The sequence below is a fragment of the Epinephelus fuscoguttatus genome, linkage group LG6 (genome assembly GCF_011397635.1).
Source record: "Epinephelus fuscoguttatus linkage group LG6, E.fuscoguttatus.final_Chr_v1".
NCBI lineage: Eukaryota > Metazoa > Chordata > Actinopteri > Perciformes > Serranidae > Epinephelus > Epinephelus fuscoguttatus.
The window spans coordinates 31,581,433-31,603,141 of NC_064757.1; the positions used below are offsets into that span (position 1 = coordinate 31,581,433).

At 41.2% G+C, this 21,709-nt stretch overlaps 2 protein-coding genes across 2 annotated transcripts; both read left to right on the forward strand.

The window, feature by feature from the left end:
* The first annotated feature begins 92 nt into the window (after window positions 1-92).
* On the forward strand, window positions 93-6,972 carry zgc:152830 (uncharacterized protein LOC767682 homolog). Its single transcript, XM_049578318.1, has 16 exons — window positions 93-208; window positions 862-903; window positions 994-1,084; window positions 1,508-1,656; window positions 2,733-2,841; window positions 3,092-3,219; window positions 3,309-3,408; window positions 3,568-3,643; window positions 3,756-3,841; window positions 4,837-4,941; window positions 5,267-5,342; window positions 5,437-5,555; window positions 5,647-5,730; window positions 5,836-5,893; window positions 6,144-6,325; window positions 6,423-6,972. Exons 1-16 carry the CDS (start codon window positions 198-200, stop codon window positions 6,558-6,560), a joined length of 1,554 nt encoding a protein of 517 aa, XP_049434275.1. The 5' UTR covers window positions 93-197; the 3' UTR covers window positions 6,561-6,972.
* Window positions 6,973-8,316: 1,344 nt separating this feature from the next.
* Window positions 8,317-11,530, forward strand: pcna (proliferating cell nuclear antigen). The gene is made up of 6 exons (XM_049579425.1): window positions 8,317-8,765; window positions 10,005-10,102; window positions 10,217-10,284; window positions 10,387-10,581; window positions 10,775-10,898; window positions 10,993-11,530. The coding sequence occupies exons 1-6, from the start codon at window positions 8,545-8,547 to the stop codon at window positions 11,067-11,069; spliced, it is 783 nt and encodes a 260-aa protein (XP_049435382.1). The 5' UTR covers window positions 8,317-8,544; the 3' UTR covers window positions 11,070-11,530.
* Window positions 11,531-21,709: the final 10,179 nt, after the last annotated feature.

Sequence of the window (21,709 nt, forward strand, 5' to 3'; positions counted from 1 at the left end):
ATGTTTTAATTTTACGGAAATTAGCATTCTAGGAGTTGGATGCCCGTAATTACGAGCATCGGGCAGCCCACGAATGCAGCATAATTGCATCTTAACGGATCATGTGACCAATCGGAGCGGACTGAAGGGAAGGAGCCGTTGTTACCGGCTGTCAGCTGCCTCTTTCACTCTGAAGGCACCGGGGGAGGAGGACCAAAATGTGCACCAGGTGAGATTAACGGCTGCTTTTATTGTACCCCGTTTCATTTTGGGGTTAATGGGCTCGTCACGTGCAGCTTTCCGCCGCGTGCGCCGTGTGCATTAAATAACAAAGAAGACTCAGAGAGGCCTTTGCTTAATAGGATACTTTTCCACATAGCGGTTGTGTAATGTGTTTTTAATCTGGTTTCATTCAGTCATTTAATTTGAATTTAGCTTTTTAATTTACCTTCATTTGTTTATTCACTCACAGCTCAGAGCAGAAACCCTGATCCTCTCATGTTGCAGAACAGGCTTGACTTATTTCTGGATTCAGTTTCCACTAAAAGGGCCCAGTGCCATGATTTCACTTTATGTATTATTATACCTCTCTTGTGTAACACCAGCTGTCATATGATGCCTGAAATAAATTCAGTATGAAGTGTAGACTAGGTTCTAAGTGTTATTTTTCTGCAGCAGCTGAAACTAAATCAGATCTCAAAGGTCCTGCAGGTTTTCACACTTTGACCCACTCGGTTATCACGAAGCTGCATTATAAACACTCACATGAGAGTCTGCTTGCATCGCTCAACCTGACACATCTCTCCTTATTCCTGTCACATAATGCTGATGCTGCAGAAACATGAGGAAGTAACCCTTCTGTGTGTGTGTTTCTCTGTGCAGCGTCCAGCCTGTTGAGTGGACCACCGACCTAAAGAACCAGAAGTGAGTATCAGTGGGAATGCTTCACTTCCTGTTTAGCTGGACAGCTGTGTTAGATGATGATGGTGATGATGATGGGTTTTTTGTTCTCAGCTTTGATGGCATCGTGTTGGTGACTCAGAGCCATGACACACTGCCCTCCGAGCTCGACTGCTTGAAAGCACCGCTGCAGGACTACAGCTCTGTAAGTCTCTGTCCCTCTCCCACCTGCAGCAAGTCAGCCTCATTACAAGATTTATATTCTCACCCCATCTGTCTTTGTCTTTTCCAACCCTGACTAAGTTAATATCTGAGTTTCATCTAACGTGGTATTAAAAAGTCTTAACCTGGTTATATCCGTGGACACCCTGTAACTTGTGAATTTGCTTCTGCTTCTGTTTTGTGGGATTCAAATAAAAAAGGACATTAAATTGGCAAACTATATTCTGCGAAGTTCTTTTATATTTATGCATTAAATTCTGATCTGCTCTGGTTCAGTGCCATTCCTTTAAATCAGGACTTTCTGATTTAAACATTGTCTTGACTCTGTGATGTCTCATCTGTAGACTAAAGCGTTGGTTATGATGTCACATAGTGAGTGCTCTCCCTATCTGCTTTCTCTCTCCAGGTGGACAGTGGTCTGGGGGAGGAGGTGGTGGTCCTGAAGGTCCCTGGTCTCCCTGGTAACCGTATGGTGTTTGCCTCCACCGGCCCAGTAAACCGCGACTATGATGACATCAGGCGCTTCAGTGATGCAGCTGTCAACGGCATCAAAAGGTCAGTGAATAGATTTTTTTTTCCCCCTTTAGGCCAGAGATTACTTGCTTTAAACCACATGGTAGGGGTGGGAGTCACCAGAGGCCCCTAAGATATGATTATTATTATCACAATACCTAGGTCACAATACAATATTATTGTAATGAAAAATAGTTTGTGATATGCTGAGTATTGCGATAACGCACATTGCGATTTATTACTTATTTTCAGCTGACAATTAGGAAAACTTTGCCAACATCTGCTTTATCTAATAAGATAAAGTTTTCAGTCTGTTCATCTCACTTCTATCATTTTTATTGCAGCAAAATATATTTAAAAAATATATTTTTTATTCGCAATATTGATAATTTATATGATAAAAATTTTGATACTTGGTGTGTATGGATACAATCAGTGTCCCCACCTTCATGAAATTCCTGGAAAAGTTATAAAATTAGAAATATTTCCAGGCCTGGACATGCTTTGGAAAGTATGAATATATGCTAGCTGGTGGCGGGAATGTTTAACTTGCGAGCAAAGATAGGATGTGCTAGCAGTTTGCTTATCCACAAATGCCTGGGAAGTGCTTGTCTACTCATTTTAAACAACTTAAATAAAGTCATGGAAATGGGGTGAAATGTTACAGAAAAGTTTTTTGAAAATTAATTTGTAAAAAAATGTGTGGGAACCCTGTAAAATATTGCCACACAAAATATCATGATGCTATAAGTATTTTCTCCCCACCCCTGTGAGCAATAAGTCTGTCTTGTGTATCCTATGTACATTTGGAGTATTGGTTGTGCACGTCCTATACACACATGAACGTTAGGGGGAGTAAAGTAACCTCCTTGAGTGCTGCTACATTTATTGTTCACATCATGCAAATCCATAAGTTTTATGTGGTCTGAGTTCTCTGGTGCGCCCTCTAGTGGAATCCTCCAGTAACACTTGTGGTACACAGGCAAGTGTGTGAACAGTTAAGCTCACAATGCATTCAGTTGTCGAAGAACCATGTGGTTAAAACACAAGAACATCTCCAGCCTTAGTGTCTCATATTGCTGGTTTACCTCCAGGTTTCTTTGTCTGTGTCCTTTCAGGGCCTTGAAAGCAGGCATGCAGCGCCCCCTGCTGGTTTGCCCTCCACACGCAGACTACAAGAACAGCACTTTGGTGGCTGCACTCGGGGCCCTTCATGCTCTCTACATGGTGAGATCATAACTCCTTATCATCAGGGCTGTGGTGGCTCTGTTCAGACTTGGCGCTTAATGTGAGCTGGGTGATCAGACTACAAGGGCACAGTTTTATAGTAGTCGTGAAGTACTGCTTAGGTAATACTCTACAGTCATGTAATGAGCATGAAAGTCTCAGCTCTGTGTTTGAGCGTATCTAGATCTAAGATACTAGCTCTGAACATGCAATAATAAACTCACTTATTAATCTTTTTTGCCCTTAAAAGCCGCTGGAAGTGAGAGAGGGGAACGTCAAACCCACCGACTACAAGGTGTGTGTTTTGGGTCTGTGGGCAGCACAGGAGGCTCAGGGAGAGAAACTGGTGGAGCTAGCTGACGCTCTTGAGAGTGGGAGGTGGGTCAGATACTCTCATTCCCTGCTGAGATTTGTCGTGTTGAGTTGTTCACGTATTCACCACCAGCTGTCCTGTTTCTCCTCCTCAGACTGGCATGCCGTGACATCGGTGGCTCTGACCCTGAACGTATGGCTGCTCCTCGTGTGGCTGATTACGTCCAGGAACTCTTTAAGAACAGCCCTGTGCAGGTAGCAAAGAAACTTTGTGATGTGAAAACAGAATAACATGATCCTCTGTTTTGTATTGTTTGGAAATAGTCAATAATCATCTGGTATTCCTTTTGGGAAACAGTTTGAGTCACAGTCCAGGACAGCTGTGTGAGCGTGTTTGTGTTTATTAACCTCCAGGTGGAAGTGGTGAGCGACGTGAAGGTTCTGGAGAAAGAGTATCCCTGTCTGGCTGCAGTCAACCGATGTGCCGACTGTAAGAGAACACATTTTGTTTTAACACTTATTAACATGACACTTGACACAGATTTCCAAGACTGATGTTAAATGGTGATGCACATTTATTCATAGTTGTCCTCCTCATACAGGTGTGCCTCGTCACCAGGCCAGAGTCATCAAGCTGCAGTACTGCGGAGAGGGACCAGTCCAGCAAACGCTCATGTTGGTGGGAAAGGTGAGAGGAGTCCTTGAACCAATAAAACATTAAGGGATGAAATAAATATTAACCCATACACTCACCAGAGTGTCCACTTAAAACATGAGGACATGACAGAACAAAATTCTAAAAATCTAACAACTCCAAAAGATCAGTTAAATGTTCACCAAACATCCTTTGTGGCAGCCGGTCTTTTAAGCACAGTTCAGACCAAAGATTTGTGACGAGGCATGTTGAAACAGGCAATTCTTTACAAGGTATTGTAAGGAGTTGCCTGTTTCAACAATGTTCTAAAAACCTGCTGGTTCACACCAATGCAACTACATGAGACAGTGTATCATCTCTATGCAACAACTCTCTGTACTTATATTCTCTTTTCCAGCTTTTTAGGTTTGTTTTGTGGCTGAATATAATTTGTAGCTTCTTAAAATATGAATGAGAAAAGTGATAGTGAGATACTGGCTACAGCTGCATTTGTAGTGATGAAACAGCAAAAAACAAACAAAACCAGCATCAAATGGACTGTGTTCATTATAAATACGCCACAATAATATAAATAACCAGCACCAATTACATCATTGAGCCTGTGTGTCCAACACCGGCACACTGTGAGGATGGAAACAGAGCGTTTGGTGGGGACAGAGCACCTGCCGCAGCAAGCAAACACACCGTCTGCGGTCATTTTGACTTGACCATCGAACTTCACTACAGGCTGTTTGCCTGTTGAAACAGGCGATGAGCTGTACGTTCGAAGACCAGCCGCTGCTGATTTGACTAGCTGGGTTGCAGGTGACACCATCAGCCGGCTCAGCTCAGACCGGCCAGTTCACACTCCTGCAACTTTTCTCTGCAATGTTTTAAAACGCTTTTGTCTCATTGCAAATCTTTGGTCTTAACTGGGCTTTAAGATGATCAGGAAGGACTGTTGGTTTTGATTGGTTTAATTTGAGTTTATTGTGTATATGACTGACTACTTGATAAACAGAGGTTGGTTCTTATGTGTTGTTTCCCAGGGCATCACCTACGATACTGGCGGAGCCGACATCAAGGCCGGTGGATTCATGGCTGGGATGCACAGGGACAAGTGTGGAGCTGCTGCTGTGGCCGGCTTCTTCCAGGTGAATGATCCTCCCTCTCTCTCTGCACCTGAATAATAAACCCTCAGGCAGCTTTTAATGCACCTCAGACAAGATATTCAGCACTTGTGACTCAGCTTAGGTGACTGAGACCTGGACTCTGCTGAGTCACGTTGAACACAAAGACATGAATATTACCCTTCATGCAAGCTCTTGTTTCATCTTCAGAGGAATATGAAGGGCCATCTATAGAACACAACATATACTCAGATTTAAGAGTTAGACATTTCAAGACATTTCAGGATCATGAAACTGTTGTTAAAGTTTGCATCACTGCTTCCTTCCTAACCCCTGCACTGCTCTCTAGATTTTAGCCAAGCTGAAGCCAAAACATCTGAAGGTTGTCGGCTCCATGGCCATGGTGAGGAACAGCGTCGGCGCAGGTCGGTGTCATCAACTTCTCTTTCCCATCGTACATGTTCCTGTCAGAGAGATCTGTGTTAGAGCACCTGTGTGTGTGTGTGTGTGTTTTCTCAGACTGCTACGTGGCCGATGAGCTGGTGGTTTCCCGCGCTGGTCGCAGAGTGAGAGTGGGAAACACAGATGCAGAGGGACGCATGGTGATGGTCGACCTGCTCTGTGAGATGAAGGAGAAGGTGACAGCATCTGGTTATTAGTCCTTCCGTATTAGTTTGTTCATCTTTTCTGAGCATATTTCCTTCTCACTGTGATGATGTGTGTCTGCAGGCGGTACGTGAGACGTCTCCTCAGCTGTTTACTATCGCCACTCTGACTGGTCACGCCATCAGAGCCATGGGACCTAACTACTCTGTAAGTACCGCTGAAATACTACCACCTACTGAGACAGAGTGATATTTAAACATTACAGTGTCAAATAATCCACTGCTGTATTACTCATCGTTTGTTTGTGTGTAGATCATCATGGACAACGGACCGGCCCATCGCAACAAAAACGCTGCTCAGTGGCAGAAAGGTGAGAAAACTATGTGGCTGAATTTAACCATGGCAGTTCATTTTTGATCCTGGGAACAGTATAATGACAGCGAGTGTTCATCATGGTCTTGGAGTTTCTCTTCTTACAAATGCAATGCCATAGGTTGCCCACCAGATGTCGCCATTTTGACTGTATCAAACACTTTGAAATGATAAACCATGTCATGCACAGCTGCTCTTTATATCCTCCATCACTAACTAGCATATGGTCTTTGTCCTCTCTCATGCAGCTGGAGAGGCTCTGGGCGATGTGTTCGAGGTGTCCAGTATCAGACGAGAGGACTACGAATTCCACAAGGGAAAGTCTGAGTATGAGGACATTCTGCAGTGCAACAACCTGCCGTCCTCGGCTACACCTCGAGGACATCAGACCCCTGCAGCTTTCCTCATCATGGCCTCAGGGCTCGACAAGGTGCTCACACATTGTCAGAATAAGTTTTTATTTATCTGTAAATATGAAATATTTAATATGGAAGCAGCGCAGTGATTAACTTGTATTTCCAACACAGCATGGTGTGGACTCCAACGCGCCCCTGCCGTACTCCCACATTGACATCGCCGGTTCCAGCGGTCCCTTCCCTGGTATCCCGACAGGAGCCCCCATACTCGCTATGGCAACCAACTACTTCCTGCCCGACCTTCTCTAAACAGATACCCTCAGTACAGAAACACCAGTCTCTGCGCTGACTGCCAACGCAAATTTGTAACCGTCCAAATAGAAATCAAATCTCTGCCACATCTCAATGCAAAGTGTCTAATTTTTTACGTCTGACATTCCTTAATACCTCAGATTGCTGCGAGAATGTTCTCTGCTCTCTTTTCTAAGATCTTGTAACGTTCATCCTGCCTGCACCAAGTATCTAACGACCCTGTCCTGAAGTGGCCTGAATCAACATGTATACTCAGGGGTTAAATGGCAGTATAAACATACCATCCTTTTTATATGTGTGTCTGTATGTCTGCGACAAACTGAGGACGTGGTTGTGTGATTAGTGATGCTTTGTGTCAGTCAAAACAAGTAATTCTCATTGATCAATAAAACAAAATCAAGATTTAAAAGTCAGCGTTTTTTCTTTTGTAAATTTTTGCACAGGTTTGCATATTGCACACAAGTTATCAGGGGAAGAAACAGAAGAAATCTTGTGACTCAGGGGAACATACATATATAACAGCCTCTACATACAGTATATCCCAATAAGGGTTGCAATGTTATGAGATTTTCATGGTTCATTCACAGTCTCAGAAAATATTGTGGTTTACAGTACTACAGAATTGATCGTATCAGTCAGAATGACGCTTAAAGGAATGAAAACAAGGGTTATTGATGGTCTTTATTACATAACTGAAACTTGAACTTGTAATGGTTTGTGTAAAAAGTCTCCCCTTTGGAAATAACTCAAATAAAGGGGAGATTATCCGTCCAGTTGCATATTGTTTTTCAATATCTTAGATAGGTAAATGTACATGGTATGATAACCATCAACTCTTATGTACAGTATACCTTTAAACAAGTATATCATTGCAGCCCTAATTCCAATGCATACATGTACTCATGCATGCACACACATCTTGAAATCTTGCAAGTTTCTATATGAATGGGTTGAGACAGAATATTCTTAAATTTATATGTTCAAAGCCTTTCATCAGTGTCTTGCTTGCTTTTTAAAAAAAAAAATTGTCATGTTTCAATTGTATGCATTTGTTACTAAAAAGGGATAGAGAAAATAACAACAGTGGTTTGTTCCACTACTGTCTGTGGTCCTCACAATATACATAACACAATTAATCTAATTTTAATTGTCAGGAAACACCACATCCTTTGTTGCAAATGAAAGGGCTCTTTTCTTTTCTGACATGAACTTTAAATTTTGCTCTTTTCTTGCATTAACTTTAAAATGTTTCTTGTCTTACTTAAACTTTAAATATATCTCTTTTCTTGCATTAACTTTGACATGCTTCTCTTGTGTTACTTACATGAACATTAACATTTCTCTCCATTAATTTTCATCAAATTCCCCATTTTTTTCAATATTTGCATTATTTGAGTGATCACTGTAAATGCACTGCACGTACACCAGACTTAAACATGTTAATTAGACCCTTTTATTTTTTTATAATTATAATTATTATAATTCACATTTATTTAAAGCACTGAATATTCTTCGTTTGCCTGTCTGTTGTTATATGTTTGTCCAAAGGTTTTTGTAATTTCCTGTATCAAATGTTGTTTATTGTTGTCATAGATGTGATTAATACTGCTATTATTAATAATTATAATTATAATATAATGTTCAGAGAATAGTCCTCTCCAAAATGGCGGATATCAGTGCCCACTTGAACAAGAGGAACTATCGTCAGCGGATACGGAAATGACGTGAAGTTGCTGAATCATTAAAACCTGATGTTAGCGCGCGCTTACAGCTCAAACCTTCCGTCTGTAGTGACAGTGGTGTCTGCGTGCTGCCCTGCTGCCTCCAAACAACACAAAGCCTGCTCTCTGAGAGGACTCTCCGTCACTTCACTCGGTGATAACCCAAACTACAGACTCCCTGTTTGACGGAGTGACGCCACAGGCGACAGAAAACACCTCCTCGTTTGAATCTACGCAGACTTAAAAACTCCACCGCCACCATGTTTGAGGCTCGCCTGGTCCAGGGATCCATCCTGAAGAAGGTCTTGGAGGCTCTGAAGGACCTGATCACAGAAGCCTGCTGGGACGTGAGCTCGTCCGGGATCTCGCTGCAGAGCATGGACTCGTCTCACGTCTCCCTGGTGCAGCTCACCCTCAGGCACGACGGCTTCGACTCGTACCGCTGCGACAGAAACCTCGCCATGGGAGTCAACCTCAGCAGGTGCGGCAAACATCACACACAGCTCATATAGGCAGGAAATAGTCATATAATTGTTTTAATATGTTGTGTTGTCATGTTTGCTCGCAGATAAACTGAATTTATGCTGACTAATGTAGATAGTCTGACAGGTAGAGATGCTGGAGTTTGCTCACTGCTATAATCTGCATAAAAATACATTAGGATTAGTTTGTCTGCTCCTCACAAACACCTGCACACACTCACACGGTCACTTCAGTTTCATCTGTTAACACAACTTAATGATCTGTGTCTAACAACCTGAAACATAAAATCGGTGGCCATCTTGGCGGAGTTGCCCGGGCATGTCTCTCAGTTAACCCTTTACTGTCAGAGTGAAAACACAGCAGCATGCACATCTCTTATTTATAAGTATTTCGGTTTGTTTTAATGTGTGTTTTGTGTTTAAATCACATTTGGTGTACTTGAGAAGCAGCAGCTGCATTGTCTTAAAGCAGCGACGTCATTTGAGCGCCAAATTCTGCGCAGAGAGGGTTGGCGGGAATTATGCTTGAACCCGGGAACATCCACTTCCGTTTTACTGCCGCCTCTCTTTGTAACAGTACACCGGTGTTAGGATTGCTTTAGTTACCGGGCTTTTTGTCGTATGATGAACAAATGTAGGAACACACACCCTTTTACTTTACTGGAAGATGTTTAATTTGCTAACGTAACGATTTGATATTACATATTTAAGGTGTATTTAATTAGATATACCAGATAAATCAGGGCTGAACAACACAATTGTCAACTTTTGTTTATAATATGGATCATTTTTAACTCCCTTTTTTTATCATGAGAGACAAAAAAATCCAGATAGTAATTCAAGGTGCTTTTTTTTTTTTTTTTTTTTTGGCTTGAACGTTGGACTTCTTCAGCTTTTATAAATGTATATTGCAGGGAAGTCGTACATACTCGCATATGTGATCATTTTCCTATGAGGCCTAAAACACGTAATCAATCAAGTTTCTTTCAATTGTGTTTTATTTATAAAGCCCAATATCACAAATACAGCATATGACATCCCTCTGTCCTTGCGACTATGTGCAGTAGATGTTGTGTTTACAGAACAGATCAACATAATAAATTTACAGTAATCCATATGACTAAATATTACAAATAGAGAAATGCAGGGCAAACAGTAATGACAATGGCTACAATAAAATTGATTGTAGTAATAATATTTTAGTTCTGACTTATTTTTCTCCCTGTCGTTCCATACAGCATGTCAAAAATCCTGAAGTGTGCAGGAAATGAAGACATCATCACCCTCAGAGCAGAAGACAACGCAGACACACTCGCTCTTGTGTTCGAGACGCTCAGTAAGTTTGTTGTTGAGTTGTTTCCACTACACCTGAAAAAAATCATCTTGGTAGATGTCGCTCAGCTCTGTTTCCTCAGCATCTTATTCGTGTCCTCTCCTTTCGCTCCAACAGACCAGGAGAAAGTCTCAGACTATGAGATGAAGCTCATGGACCTGGACGTGGAGCAGCTCGGTATTCCAGTAAGTATTCTGTGGCCTGTCCTTGTGTTTTTGGATTCAGCGTAACTTTTCATGCACTGTGTCCCTGACCTTTCCTCTGTCTGTGTCGGTGCGTCCCTCCAGGAGCAGGAGTACAGCTGTGTGGTGAAGATGCCCTCTGGGGAGTTTGCCCGTATCTGCCGTGACCTGTCCCAGATCGGTGATGCCGTCATGATCTCCTGCGCCAAGGACGGAGTCAAGTTCTCCGCCTCAGGAGAGCTGGGCACAGGGAACGTCAAGCTGTCCCAGACCAGCAACGTAGACAAAGAGGACGAGGCGGTGAGTTGGCGTCACTGGGAGCTGTTTATAGAGGATGAATTCAAACAAAAGATGATTTAATTAAGATATTTATTGCTGATTTAATGTTTGTGCCCAGAGGGAAGGATTAAAGGTTGAAGTGACAATAATCTGCAGCCATTTTGATTGTTTGAGACTAAAGTGCTTCAACCATTCCCTCACTTTCTGTTTTCAGGTTACTATTGAGATGAATGAACCCGTCCAGCTGATCTTTGCCCTCAACTACCTGAACTTCTTCACCAAGGCGACGCCACTGTCCAAGACCGTCACCCTCAGCATGTCCGCTGATATTCCCCTCGGTAAGAGCAGCTGTCCTCTTCTTCCAGTGAAGTCTTCATCTGGATTCTCAACATGTTCTGTGACCCTAACTTGATCGTTTTTGTCTCTCTACAGTGGTGGAGTACAAGATTGCCGATATGGGACATGTCAAATACTACCTGGCGCCGAAGATCGATGAAGAGGCTTCCTAAATTCTTTAAAAACGACCCAAAAAGGGAGAATAGAGAACAGCAGGCGACTGGGACTTGTCCTGAGTGATTGAAGGGCTGAAGTGATCTCATGGTGGTTGGTGATCTGAGGTCTCTTCTGATCTCTTCCTGTCTAATGAGATTCACATCAGGAGGTGTAGTATCAACTGTTATGAACTGCCATCTGTGTGACGTGACGAAGCGTCAGCGCTCTGACTGTGTTCAGAGCAGCTTGCCGTGGTCCAGACAGCCCCGGTGTAAATTCCAGCACTAGTTCACTTCACTTTTGTGTCTCTCGCTCTCTTTTTGCCCATTTTTAGGAAAGCTGGTTTCAATTATCCCGTCTCTTCTTGTAGATAACACATTTGTAAATACTTCCTGTGGTTTCGCACTGTCGGTCAACCCCAAATGTTTTTGTATTCATTGATTCAGTCCAAAATAAATGATTCAACTTGTTTCCAATATCTTTTTTTGTGCTTCTGAGATTTGTGGATCAAACTTCATGTTTGGTGTCTTAAGGCCGTGGTTCCTAACTGGTCCAGCCAGGGGGGCCAGATTTCTCCTACATCATTACTTCAAGGTCCGCACAGTTTAATATATAATCAGTGTCATGCTTAGCTTAAGCCATATCATTAAGCTAGTATTCTTTCTCTGCCAAGTAGCTGTCTGGTAGCACTTCGTTGCTGTAGTGCGAGTGACTCTCTAAAATACAAATTGTGCCTGAAATGTACTGTACTTGTACTTGTTCTCTCTTGTTTGAGAGTCACTTGTGGTCCATTCAGAATTGACCCAAACACTTCCTTGAGGTCTTTGAGGTGTTTCAATTTGGACTAATTTTGAATTATCCGTCTAGCCAAACTGTCAAGGGACTCTATTTGATCACAGGTAAAACCTAGAATCAAACTAATGATACACTGAATCTCATTTACTTGCCTGCCACACTTGTCTGGAAAAGAAGACCTTATGTTAGATAGAACTTTGCACCCCCACAGTACTTGCCTTAAGATCTTCATTTTTTAGAGAGTGATCCAAGCTGGTATTTTTATTCCCTAAAGGTATTTATTGCCCATGGAGTATCGTTTATAGATGTAATTAAACTGAAAAATGTAGAAATAAATGCTACCCTACTTTTACCAGTTGTTGACTTAACTGCAGTAGACGGTATACATCTTTCTCTCTAAACAAGCAGCCATCACTGAGCTAGTTTTTGCTTTTTTAGTTGTAAAATACTTCATGATTTTACCTTTTTGTGCCACAAACACTTAAATGAAACCATGTGAAAAGTTGAGGGTAAGGTCTTTGGTGGAACTGGTAACTCAGACATCTGAAATTTGATAATGTGCACTAACTCAATATTTCCAATGAGCAGATTAAAAAGTAAAACTCCAGCCTCTGACATTTAGTGGAGCAGGAGTATTTTTTAATCCCTTAATGCAATAGTGTATTGCTAGTTTAATGTTTGTCCCCAGAAGGAAGGATCAAAGATTGAAACAATTATTCAGTTAACATTAATCTGCAACTATTCTCATAGTTTGAGGGTTTTTTGTGAGCATTATGTTAATCAGTCATGAGCTTCTCAATAGTGAGGACTGGCTCATTGTTTTTGTCAATGTCAAAGAAATCTGAATATGTTTGGGACAGTGGGGACAAAAAGGGTTATTTGAAGATAACATCGATGGATAATGGGTCATTGTTAATTTTTGGCCCTGTTTGACTTTTACTGTTATACACGTTTTAACCATTGGATGATTTTACCTCTTTGGGCCTCACATTTAAATGAAACTGAAAAGTTATGAGGGCACTGTCTGGTGGAACTGGAAAATCTAAAATTTGATAAGGTGCATTAACTCAATATTTCTTGTGAGCAGATTTATTTTTATAATGTGAAATCTTAATCGAAAAACCAACTAGCAACTGTAGCTGTTAAATTCATGCAGTGGATTCAAAAGTACACTTTATTGCAATGTCTCTTTCAAAACCTTACAAATATATGTTCAAATCATTTCTAAGTTCACTGCATTATTTTATCCTATTTGTGTAAATTAAAGCTTCATGCACAACTACATAAAGTGCTAGAAATAAATATATTTTTGTGTCACTCTCCTCTTGATCAATAATAATAGCAAAACTAACAACAATAATAGTTAAAATTAAAAGAAGAGAAGAGGAAAAAACAAAACAACATCACAATAAACAGTCAAAAAATGGGAAAGTCCCATTCAAAATGACATATTGTTCAAAACATTTTGTGTATTCTGCCATTGGGGTGTAATTTGTTCCAATTTCTCTAAATGGTCTCTAACCACTAAAGTTAATTTCTCCACTTCAACAATCTGTTATACTGTTGTTATCCATGCATTTATTTTGGGTGTGATTGGATTTTTCCATGTCCTTGATTCCTGCATCATGGCTGCCACACACAGTATGTTAAAAACATAGACTTCATTCTGTTGTATCTGTCCACATAATTTATTCCAAGTATGTTTTTATCTGTGGCGGTTCTTTTTTAATCAAATATGTATTGTATTATTTTTTCATTAACCTCGTCCCAAAAGGGCTTCAACACTGGGCAAAGGAAAAAGGTTAGTTCTCACTGAGGGGGAACATTTCCCATGTTTATTTGGGGATAGAAAATATTTCTTTATAACTTTCCAAGCAAATTCTCTCCAGTATTTAGATTGTGTGGTATTAAATTTATTTTACTCTATCATCTATAATTGAAAGTTTTAGTAGTATTTTATAAATGTGGAGCGGAAGTATGATGTATCAAAAAAGACATTTCAACTATAGTACAGGACTGTCACAAACAGTTGCTGCAGCAGTAACCAGGTGTGACCACAAGATGGCGCTCTTCTATTACTTTAGTTTTTCTTCTATAGTCGAGGGAAAATTATCAACTGTCAGGTCACATTTGTGAAATCATTTACTGAGATGAAATCTACTCTTAATTTCCATTGGGATTTTTCCCCAAAACAAATGTCAGTGGATTTATTTTAGAGGAAGCACCTGTAAATGACATCAGATTAATAATCTCTTTGTGTCGACATGATGACTGCTGGCCTCTGTCAAGGGCGTGTCATCTGCATTAAATCCCTTCATCTGTATTTCAGTTATTTAACCAGATTTCAGGGGGATTTGGACGTTTCCTCTCAGGAGTCATTGTAGCTGTTGGAGTGGGGAAGCTTCAGAGCTTCAGGTCTGTTTCTGTGCAGGTCAGTGAGCAAACTGAATAAAAGTGCAGAGTATTCAGACAATCCACTAAACCAGCAGCCAGAAATACCTGAGACACACAAGCCTGCATGTCTGCCTGCCTGCCTGTCTGTCTGTCTGCAGCTGCTTGATGTGTACTGTATTTCAGTGCAGGAGGTAGTTTGGAGTCAGACAGTTTTAATCCTCACAAAGCTTTAATCTGACTGGCAGACACATCTGGCTCCACACTGAACTTCCCTACTGTACACAGAGCGGAGTGTCTGTAACGAGATAATGTGATGGGAACATAAAGAAAACAGCTGCTATCTAACTTGTAATACATGTCTAGTATTAAGTTAATAACATTTTCGTTCTGTCTAAGAAAGCAGAACGACATTGTCTGGATAAATGAGAAGATTGATAAAGCTATGCAGTGTGGGGGAGGCCGGGGTCAGTTGTAACAAGGGGCAATAGAGTGCTCCAATGATGATGTTTTTCACTGACATGAAGGTTAGCATCACCCTGGTTTCTACAGAGCTTATTTTTTGCAGCAATCCAAAATCCTGTGGAAAAATCCTGCAGGCTTTTGATGAGGGCACCAGAGCAAAGCTAACTTCTGTGTAGGCCTACAGAAAAACATCATTCCTGGAGTGCTCCATTGTAACATCTTAAATTGCACCAAGCAGAATCGACCTTTCGCTAAGCCCGGCCCTTTTGTGATGGATCAGACAAGCTGTCGGAGTAAACATGGAGCCCACACTGTGACTAACTGCCCTCTCTGAAGACACATCATCATATTTTTGGAAAACTGAAAGAGTGATTCCAGAGAGAAGCAGACAGAGGGGTCTACAGTCTGTGTTTGAAGGATATATCCAGGATGTCAAACTGACTCAGCAGCAACAACAGGTTAAAAAGACAAAGATGGTTAGAAGCTAAAGCCGAACTATAGTCTACAGATCACAGTGTAAAAGTGAACCACCACATCACTGCTGATCGCCACACAAGACAATGAATATAAAGGGAAACTTCACTGATACTGAACCTGCTGTGTGGCATCGCAGTGTGTGCAGATGAACGCCGTTTGGCTTCGTCCCTGTGCAGCTGCCAGCACCCAGACCTCAAAGTCTCCCTGCTTCCCTTCACTGGTTCCTGTACAGCAGGGTCGGCCTTTTTTTTCACTGTCATAATCGGGACTTAGCGAAGGGTCAATTGAGGCAGAACCATGAAACTTAGTATACACATGGTCTGATGATTCATCTCTGCCTGCCAAAGGACAAACTGATGTCTCATACAGGTCACAGGTTTTATGGTTTGAAGGTGATTTGTTTTATCTGCAGTATTTCCCTCAGACTGTCTTAACCTCTGATATCATTCATTCATTCATTCATCTTCTAACCGCTTCATCCTCTTGAGGGTCGCAGGGGGGCTGGAGCCTATCCCAGCTACATCGGGCGAGAGGCAGGGTACACCCTGGACAGGTCGCCAGACTATCGCAGGGCTGACACATAGAGACAGACAACCATTCACACTCACATTCACACCTACGGACAATTTAGAGTTACCAATTAACCTAGTCCCCAATCTGCATGTCTTTGGACTGTGGGAGGAAGCCGGAGTGCCCGGAGAGAACCCACGCTGACACGGGGAGAACATGCAAACTCCGCACAGAAGGGCTCCCGCGCCCGGGATCGAACCGGCAACCCTCTTGCTGTGAGGCGAGAGTGCTAACCACCACACCACCGTGCCGCCCCAACCTCTGATATCTTTTCATTTAAATCTGTCTAGTCTTGATGACCACACTGTCATCGAACATTTGATATATTCATCACATTTTATCATTGTTGTTTCTTGCCAGTCGGGGTCAGTTGTAACGCTGTTACATTTGACCCCAACACCACCAAAATGCTTTCTACCTGTGCAGTACCTTCCTTATCATCTCGTTCAGGCCTCTGATATTGAATTATTGCCTATTTCCAGGACATGTATCACTGAGGCTGATCTATTATGGGATTTTCTTACATCATACCTTCCTCTCAATATCTGATATTACTGTTGTTATGCTTTTGAACTAGTGAGGGTGAACCCATTATAAGTGTTTTAATACACCCTCTTAAAGTGTACAATATTATAGCTGACATGCCTTTGTACGTATATTACTGAGGCTGTGAGCCCTATGAAGTTTCCTGCCTTCGAATATTTAGGTGTAACGTCATTCCTACTGTCACCTCCTTTTGTTAATTATCATGAGTTTAACTCTTTATGAATATTCCAGCTTTAAACGTGCTGTGAGTTTTCTGTCCGTCCGCAGTGTTGTATATTTTCTTGTCTTTGTTATATTTTTATTAAATTTTATCACCTATTTTTCAATTCTCTGTCACCCTCTTTCTTTTTATTTGCGATTGAACCTCTTTTTTCTTGTCATTAGATGTGTGAATCACTCATAGTATAGATATACCTCATTTTCATTTGCGATTTCTTTCAGTGTGTTTTTTCCCTAGTGGGCTACACCAATATATCATGTGACCTGTGTCACATGATCTCTATATGAGTTTTTAATTTGCACACCTGTTGCCAATCCCTTCTACACCCTGATGAATGCTCTCTAGTTGAAACGCGTTGGTTTATCAGAATGCCTCGGACGTATTTGCAGACTGCCTGCCTGCACCATGGACTTTGACACAGAGTGAGCGGTGTGAGTGGTCAGTTGTTGTTCTGTATTTTATGTGACTATTTGCCCTCTGTTTGAAGAGCACCTAATTATTTGCAATTAACTATGCAGTGCCTTAAACCAGTGCAGCAATCCCTATTTTTCTCTAAAAACTTTTAGTAAGGAGTCCTAGCTGAGCAAGGAAGGGACAGAAACCTTTATCTCATTGGGGAGGTGTGATACATTCTTTTAAGAAACAGATTGGTTCTGACAGACACATCTTTTGTGAGCCTGCAAGGTGTGGACACCCAGTGGAAATGAAATGAACTGCTGACTGTGAAAGTGTCATTGTTAGTGTGATCACTGCTGATGGAAGGTTGAGACAGACTCAAGTCATCGCTAATGCACTGATGCGTTTTCCAGTTTTCCAAATATCTTAGTGTTGTGATCATTTTATCTCTGGCTTTATAGCGTTAGGTGGGAAATGTGTGCATATTCCTAATGACATCAATCACAAATATTATACCTGCATGATCTAATGTGAAGCATTTCATTTCAATTTCAATTCAATTTTATTTATAAAGCCCAATATCACAAATTACAATTTGTCTCACAGGACTTTACAGCATACGACATCCCTCTGTCCTTTGGACCCTCACAGCGGATAAGGAAAAACTCCCCAAAAAAACCCTTTAACAGGGAAAAAAAACGGTAGAAACCTCAAGCAGAGCAACTGAGGAAGAATCCCTCTTCCAGGACGGACAGATGTGCAATAGATGTCGTACAGAACAGAACAACATAATAAATTAACAGTAATCCGTATGACACAATGAGACAGAAAGAGAGACAGAGACAGAGAGAGATGCAGGACAGACAGTAATGACAGTAGCTTACAACAACATTAATGAAAGTGATAATATTATAATTAATAATAATATATTAATATCTGATAGTATACATATGTGACAATAATCATATGTGTATAATAACAGTAGAAGTATGACTAATGATAACAGCAGCAGGAGGAGGCATTTGGCAGGACATTTACTCACTGTTATCCATTGTTTGCAGAATATTTCTCCAACTCCAGCTTCTTAAATGTCCTCCTCTCTACTCCTAATATTTTTTGACCTTGGGAGTTCTTTTAAGGGCTTAACATTTTGTGAATAACCTTTATTTTTACAAGGACCAAGTCTTAACTTTAAGGAGAAAAAGAATTTTCTTAGAATTTCATCCCTAGGGGCAACTCTTAGTACGAGAAAGCTTTGTGAGTACGGCCCCAGTGAAAGATGAGGCACCTCCTTGACAAACATTTTTCAAACAACACTGTGGTGATCCCTTTCTGCCTGCCAATGGACAAACTTATGTCTCAAACTTGATATGATTAATTACACTGTTTCAATTGTTAAATGGATATGAATTAGTTTTATCTATTCCTATATTCTTTTAAGTTTATTGTTATCCTTGGTATTTATTTGAAGGTATTAAGCGTGTTGTTACAATCACCCCTGCACATGGGGGGAGATGTAATATTTGACTTTTAGTGCTTCAATCAATAAGGCAACTCTAACATGGCTTGTAAAAACAACTGATGACTGTCAACAGGTCGAAAGAGTCTGTTCTCTGTCTGAAGTCATCAAAATCTGGCACTTGGGCAGTGACTTGCAGCGTCAGACACTGACGAAAAAAGCCGTCCTTTTACATCGGCATGATACGCAGCCGGTCACCATTATAGTTAAATGACAACCGGCTGCATCGGGGAAAACACGGCAGGACAAGGACAAAAGTTAAGGCGGGGAATGTGTGAGTGGGACGGTCGGGAGCAGTGATGGATGGGTCCAACAAACACCCAAGAGAGCAGTGTTACAAACATTAAAAAATAGCTTAAGAGATTTTGGAGCCATGGCATTAAAACCAAAAAAATGTTACAACAGCCCCCAGTCTCCCCTATCTTTCTAAAATGTCACTTTTACTACACTGTTATCTGTCCATCCATTTTTCTCCTTTATACCCATAAAGAGGCATTTTCTCATTTCCCAGTCCGTCACTGTAACGTCTGATTTTAATGGTCCTGGCTGAATAAAGAATAAAAGCAGCCTACGGCAGAGACAGCCGAGTTAGAACACAGCAGATTATAACCTCACAGTAGATCGCCTGCCATTGTAATCCCACACACACTAGAATATCCAAATTCATCTGCTGAAAGGGACCGGACTCTGATGATCTTGCACACATGCTGCAGTAAAAGAGGATTTTATTTTTTATGGATTTATTTATGCCAAATACATTTGATAAATGTATTTTATAATTCCTAATATGTATCACAGGAGTCGTCCAAATCCAAACCAGACATCACCAGCTTTCCACTTTGTATTAAAATGCTTGTGAAAACTTGTCAGGGAAGCTGCACTCATGGTATTTTATTTTCTAAAACACAATGTACTGCAGCAGCGGATTTCTGATTAGAGCCTCTGTTCCTGATAAGAGAAGACGTGTGTGTCTTCAGTTGCAGAGCGGGGGAAAGAGATGAGCCTGTCATCTTAGGAAGTGACCGATAAAGCAAAGCGACAGCGCAGCCATTTAAGCTGCCTCAATATTTAATTAACCACTGCCATCCAGGTTAAGATTAATTACTTCCTGGAACAGAGCAATGAGGGTTCAACCTGATTGGGGTTTCCGCTTCTGAATTGGCCACGATTTCAGACTTCATAATGACAAATAATGTCAGAGCTGTAATTATGAGTTATATTTAATGGGTAGAGCAGATTTAGATAAAATTAGGCCAGTCAGGCCGTATGTCTTTATGTCGGAGCTACACAGAAGAGGTTCTGCTGGGTTTGAAACTTACATCATTCAGGCACATAACTTTTCTATCATACTGACTTTATATTACTGTAAATTCCTGCTTGTTATTATATATTTATTACTTTAACATAACATGACATACCATAACATGAGCGGCAGCAAGATAACCTTCCATGGAATCTAGACACTGGTGGTGGTGGTGGTGGTAATGGTGGTGGTGATGGCTGCTGACTCTGAGGCTGCTGACTGCAGAGGATGATGAGGTTGATGTATATGTAAAGACTAGGTGGTGATGGGGAGGTGGAGGGCGTGCACGACGGCAGCAAGAAAGAACCATACTTAAAATAGTTACCTTACTTATTACATTTAAATAGGCTAACCAGTAATCTTTAACCTATTACATTTAAAAAGTAACCTTCCCTAAACTGCCTATGACAGTAAGAACATGTTTTGAATGCCCATGGCAGCATTTATCAGATATTACAGAGTTTTTTTAAAGAAACACCAGATAAATAACAGAGTCCTGACATGCTTAATCACTGTTACCTTACCATGACAGAGGAAAAGTCATAAAAGTCATAACAAAATTAGCCAAAGAGAGAGATAAATGCACTGAATTAAAACTAATCCTGTAAATTTCTCACACATGGCTCTGAAGAAATAATGTTAACTGCTGAAATAGAAAGATCTTTTACAGCATTTTGTAATATCAAAGTGTCACAGTGAGTGCAGTGTAGTAAAACTGGGAGTCCACGAACCATTGTAACTGTTTCTATCTATGAAGTTTTTGTTCCAAAAGCGAAGCATAGGTCCAAGAAAATGAACAATCACCTGATGGGAATGGACTTAAACTCCAGTTCAGGCCCCCCTGATGATTTGGTTCTGTGCCCAGTGAGCCAATTCAATAATCTTGATCTTTAGGTCTTGATCTTTACATTGGTCAGTGAGTTCAACAAGATAAAGGCATACTAAAAAACAAAACAGAAGAGTACCAAAGTCACAAACAATGTCAATCCCTCCTTAAGTCAGTTTTATTATCTGACATTCATGTGTTATTGTGGGTTCCTGAACACAATAGTTTTCCCAGGCTTTCAGCAGTGTTTCAGACTTTCTTTGATAAACTCAGAATGAACAGCATGACAGGCTCAAGATTAAAAATAATTCAAGCAATTATTTACATTTCATCCCTTCATATTTTAATGCGTTTTTTATGTGCTTACACGTTGCTTGGATGTAGTCTGTTGTGTTCAAGTGAACCTGATCTCTACAATGTTATCATGAGGGTGCATTCCTGTCTCTCTCCCTCTCTTCTGTCTCTGTCTGGCCTTTAAATTGCTTTCTGGAGGCAGGGGATTTTGGCCAGGGAGATAAGGGGAGCAGGATGAAACACTCTTGCTGGCTGTCTTTCTCTGGGAGGCAGTGGGAGTGTACTGAGCATGGTACATTTACTGAGACAGAGGAGAGAGCGGGTTGTACTTGCTTATCCCTCAGGGTCAGCGAGGAGACGCCTTGCGACATCTTTCAAACCCATTTCCAAAACTGCCGTCAGCCTTATCAGCAGCAAAACAAACCACTTGTGGGTGAAAAATGTCAAAGCATACAGTAGAGTCTCACTAAAAATACATGGAGATGCTGCAGAACGGATGTCTCTTTGTTTCTCCACTGTCAACAGATTTATGTGCATGTTCTTGTGGTTTTTCTCCTGCTTGTCTGTCAGTCGGGTCCTGGAGGATCCCAACTCAGCCCTCAGACCTGACACTCTCTTACATAAGCCCTTAGTGCTCTGCTGTCTCCGCAAGAGCAGGTTGCATGGATTATTGATGCCAGTGCAGAGCGAATAAGTCCTCACATGGCAAGGACATACTAGTCACACACGTGCTGCACGATCCACCTGCTTCAGAAACCACTCTGTTTCATATTTCATCCTCTCTATTGTAAAGATTTCAAGGGAGCGTGTTGTGTTTCTGGTGGTGTGAGCATGCGGGGATTCCCTCTCCACAAG

What these genes read in the sequence shown, in the direction of transcription:
- zgc:152830 (XM_049578318.1), top strand. An exon ending in TTAAGAACAGCCCTGTGCAG is followed by an intron (nt 3,409 to 3,567) that starts GTAGCAAAGAAA and finishes ATTAACCTCCAG; the next exon opens with GTGGAAGTGGTGAGCGACGT. An exon ending in CCATGGGACCTAACTACTCT is followed by an intron (nt 5,731 to 5,835) that starts GTAAGTACCGCT and finishes GTTTGTGTGTAG; the next exon opens with ATCATCATGGACAACGGACC.
- pcna (XM_049579425.1), top strand. Translation starts at nt 8,545, where the DNA reads ATGTTTGAGGCTCGCCTGGTCCAGGGATCCATCCTGAAGAAGGTCTTG. An exon ending in ATGGGAGTCAACCTCAGCAG is followed by an intron (nt 8,766 to 10,004) that starts GTGCGGCAAACA and finishes CGTTCCATACAG; the next exon opens with CATGTCAAAAATCCTGAAGT. An exon ending in TAGACAAAGAGGACGAGGCG is followed by an intron (nt 10,582 to 10,774) that starts GTGAGTTGGCGT and finishes TTCTGTTTTCAG; the next exon opens with GTTACTATTGAGATGAATGA.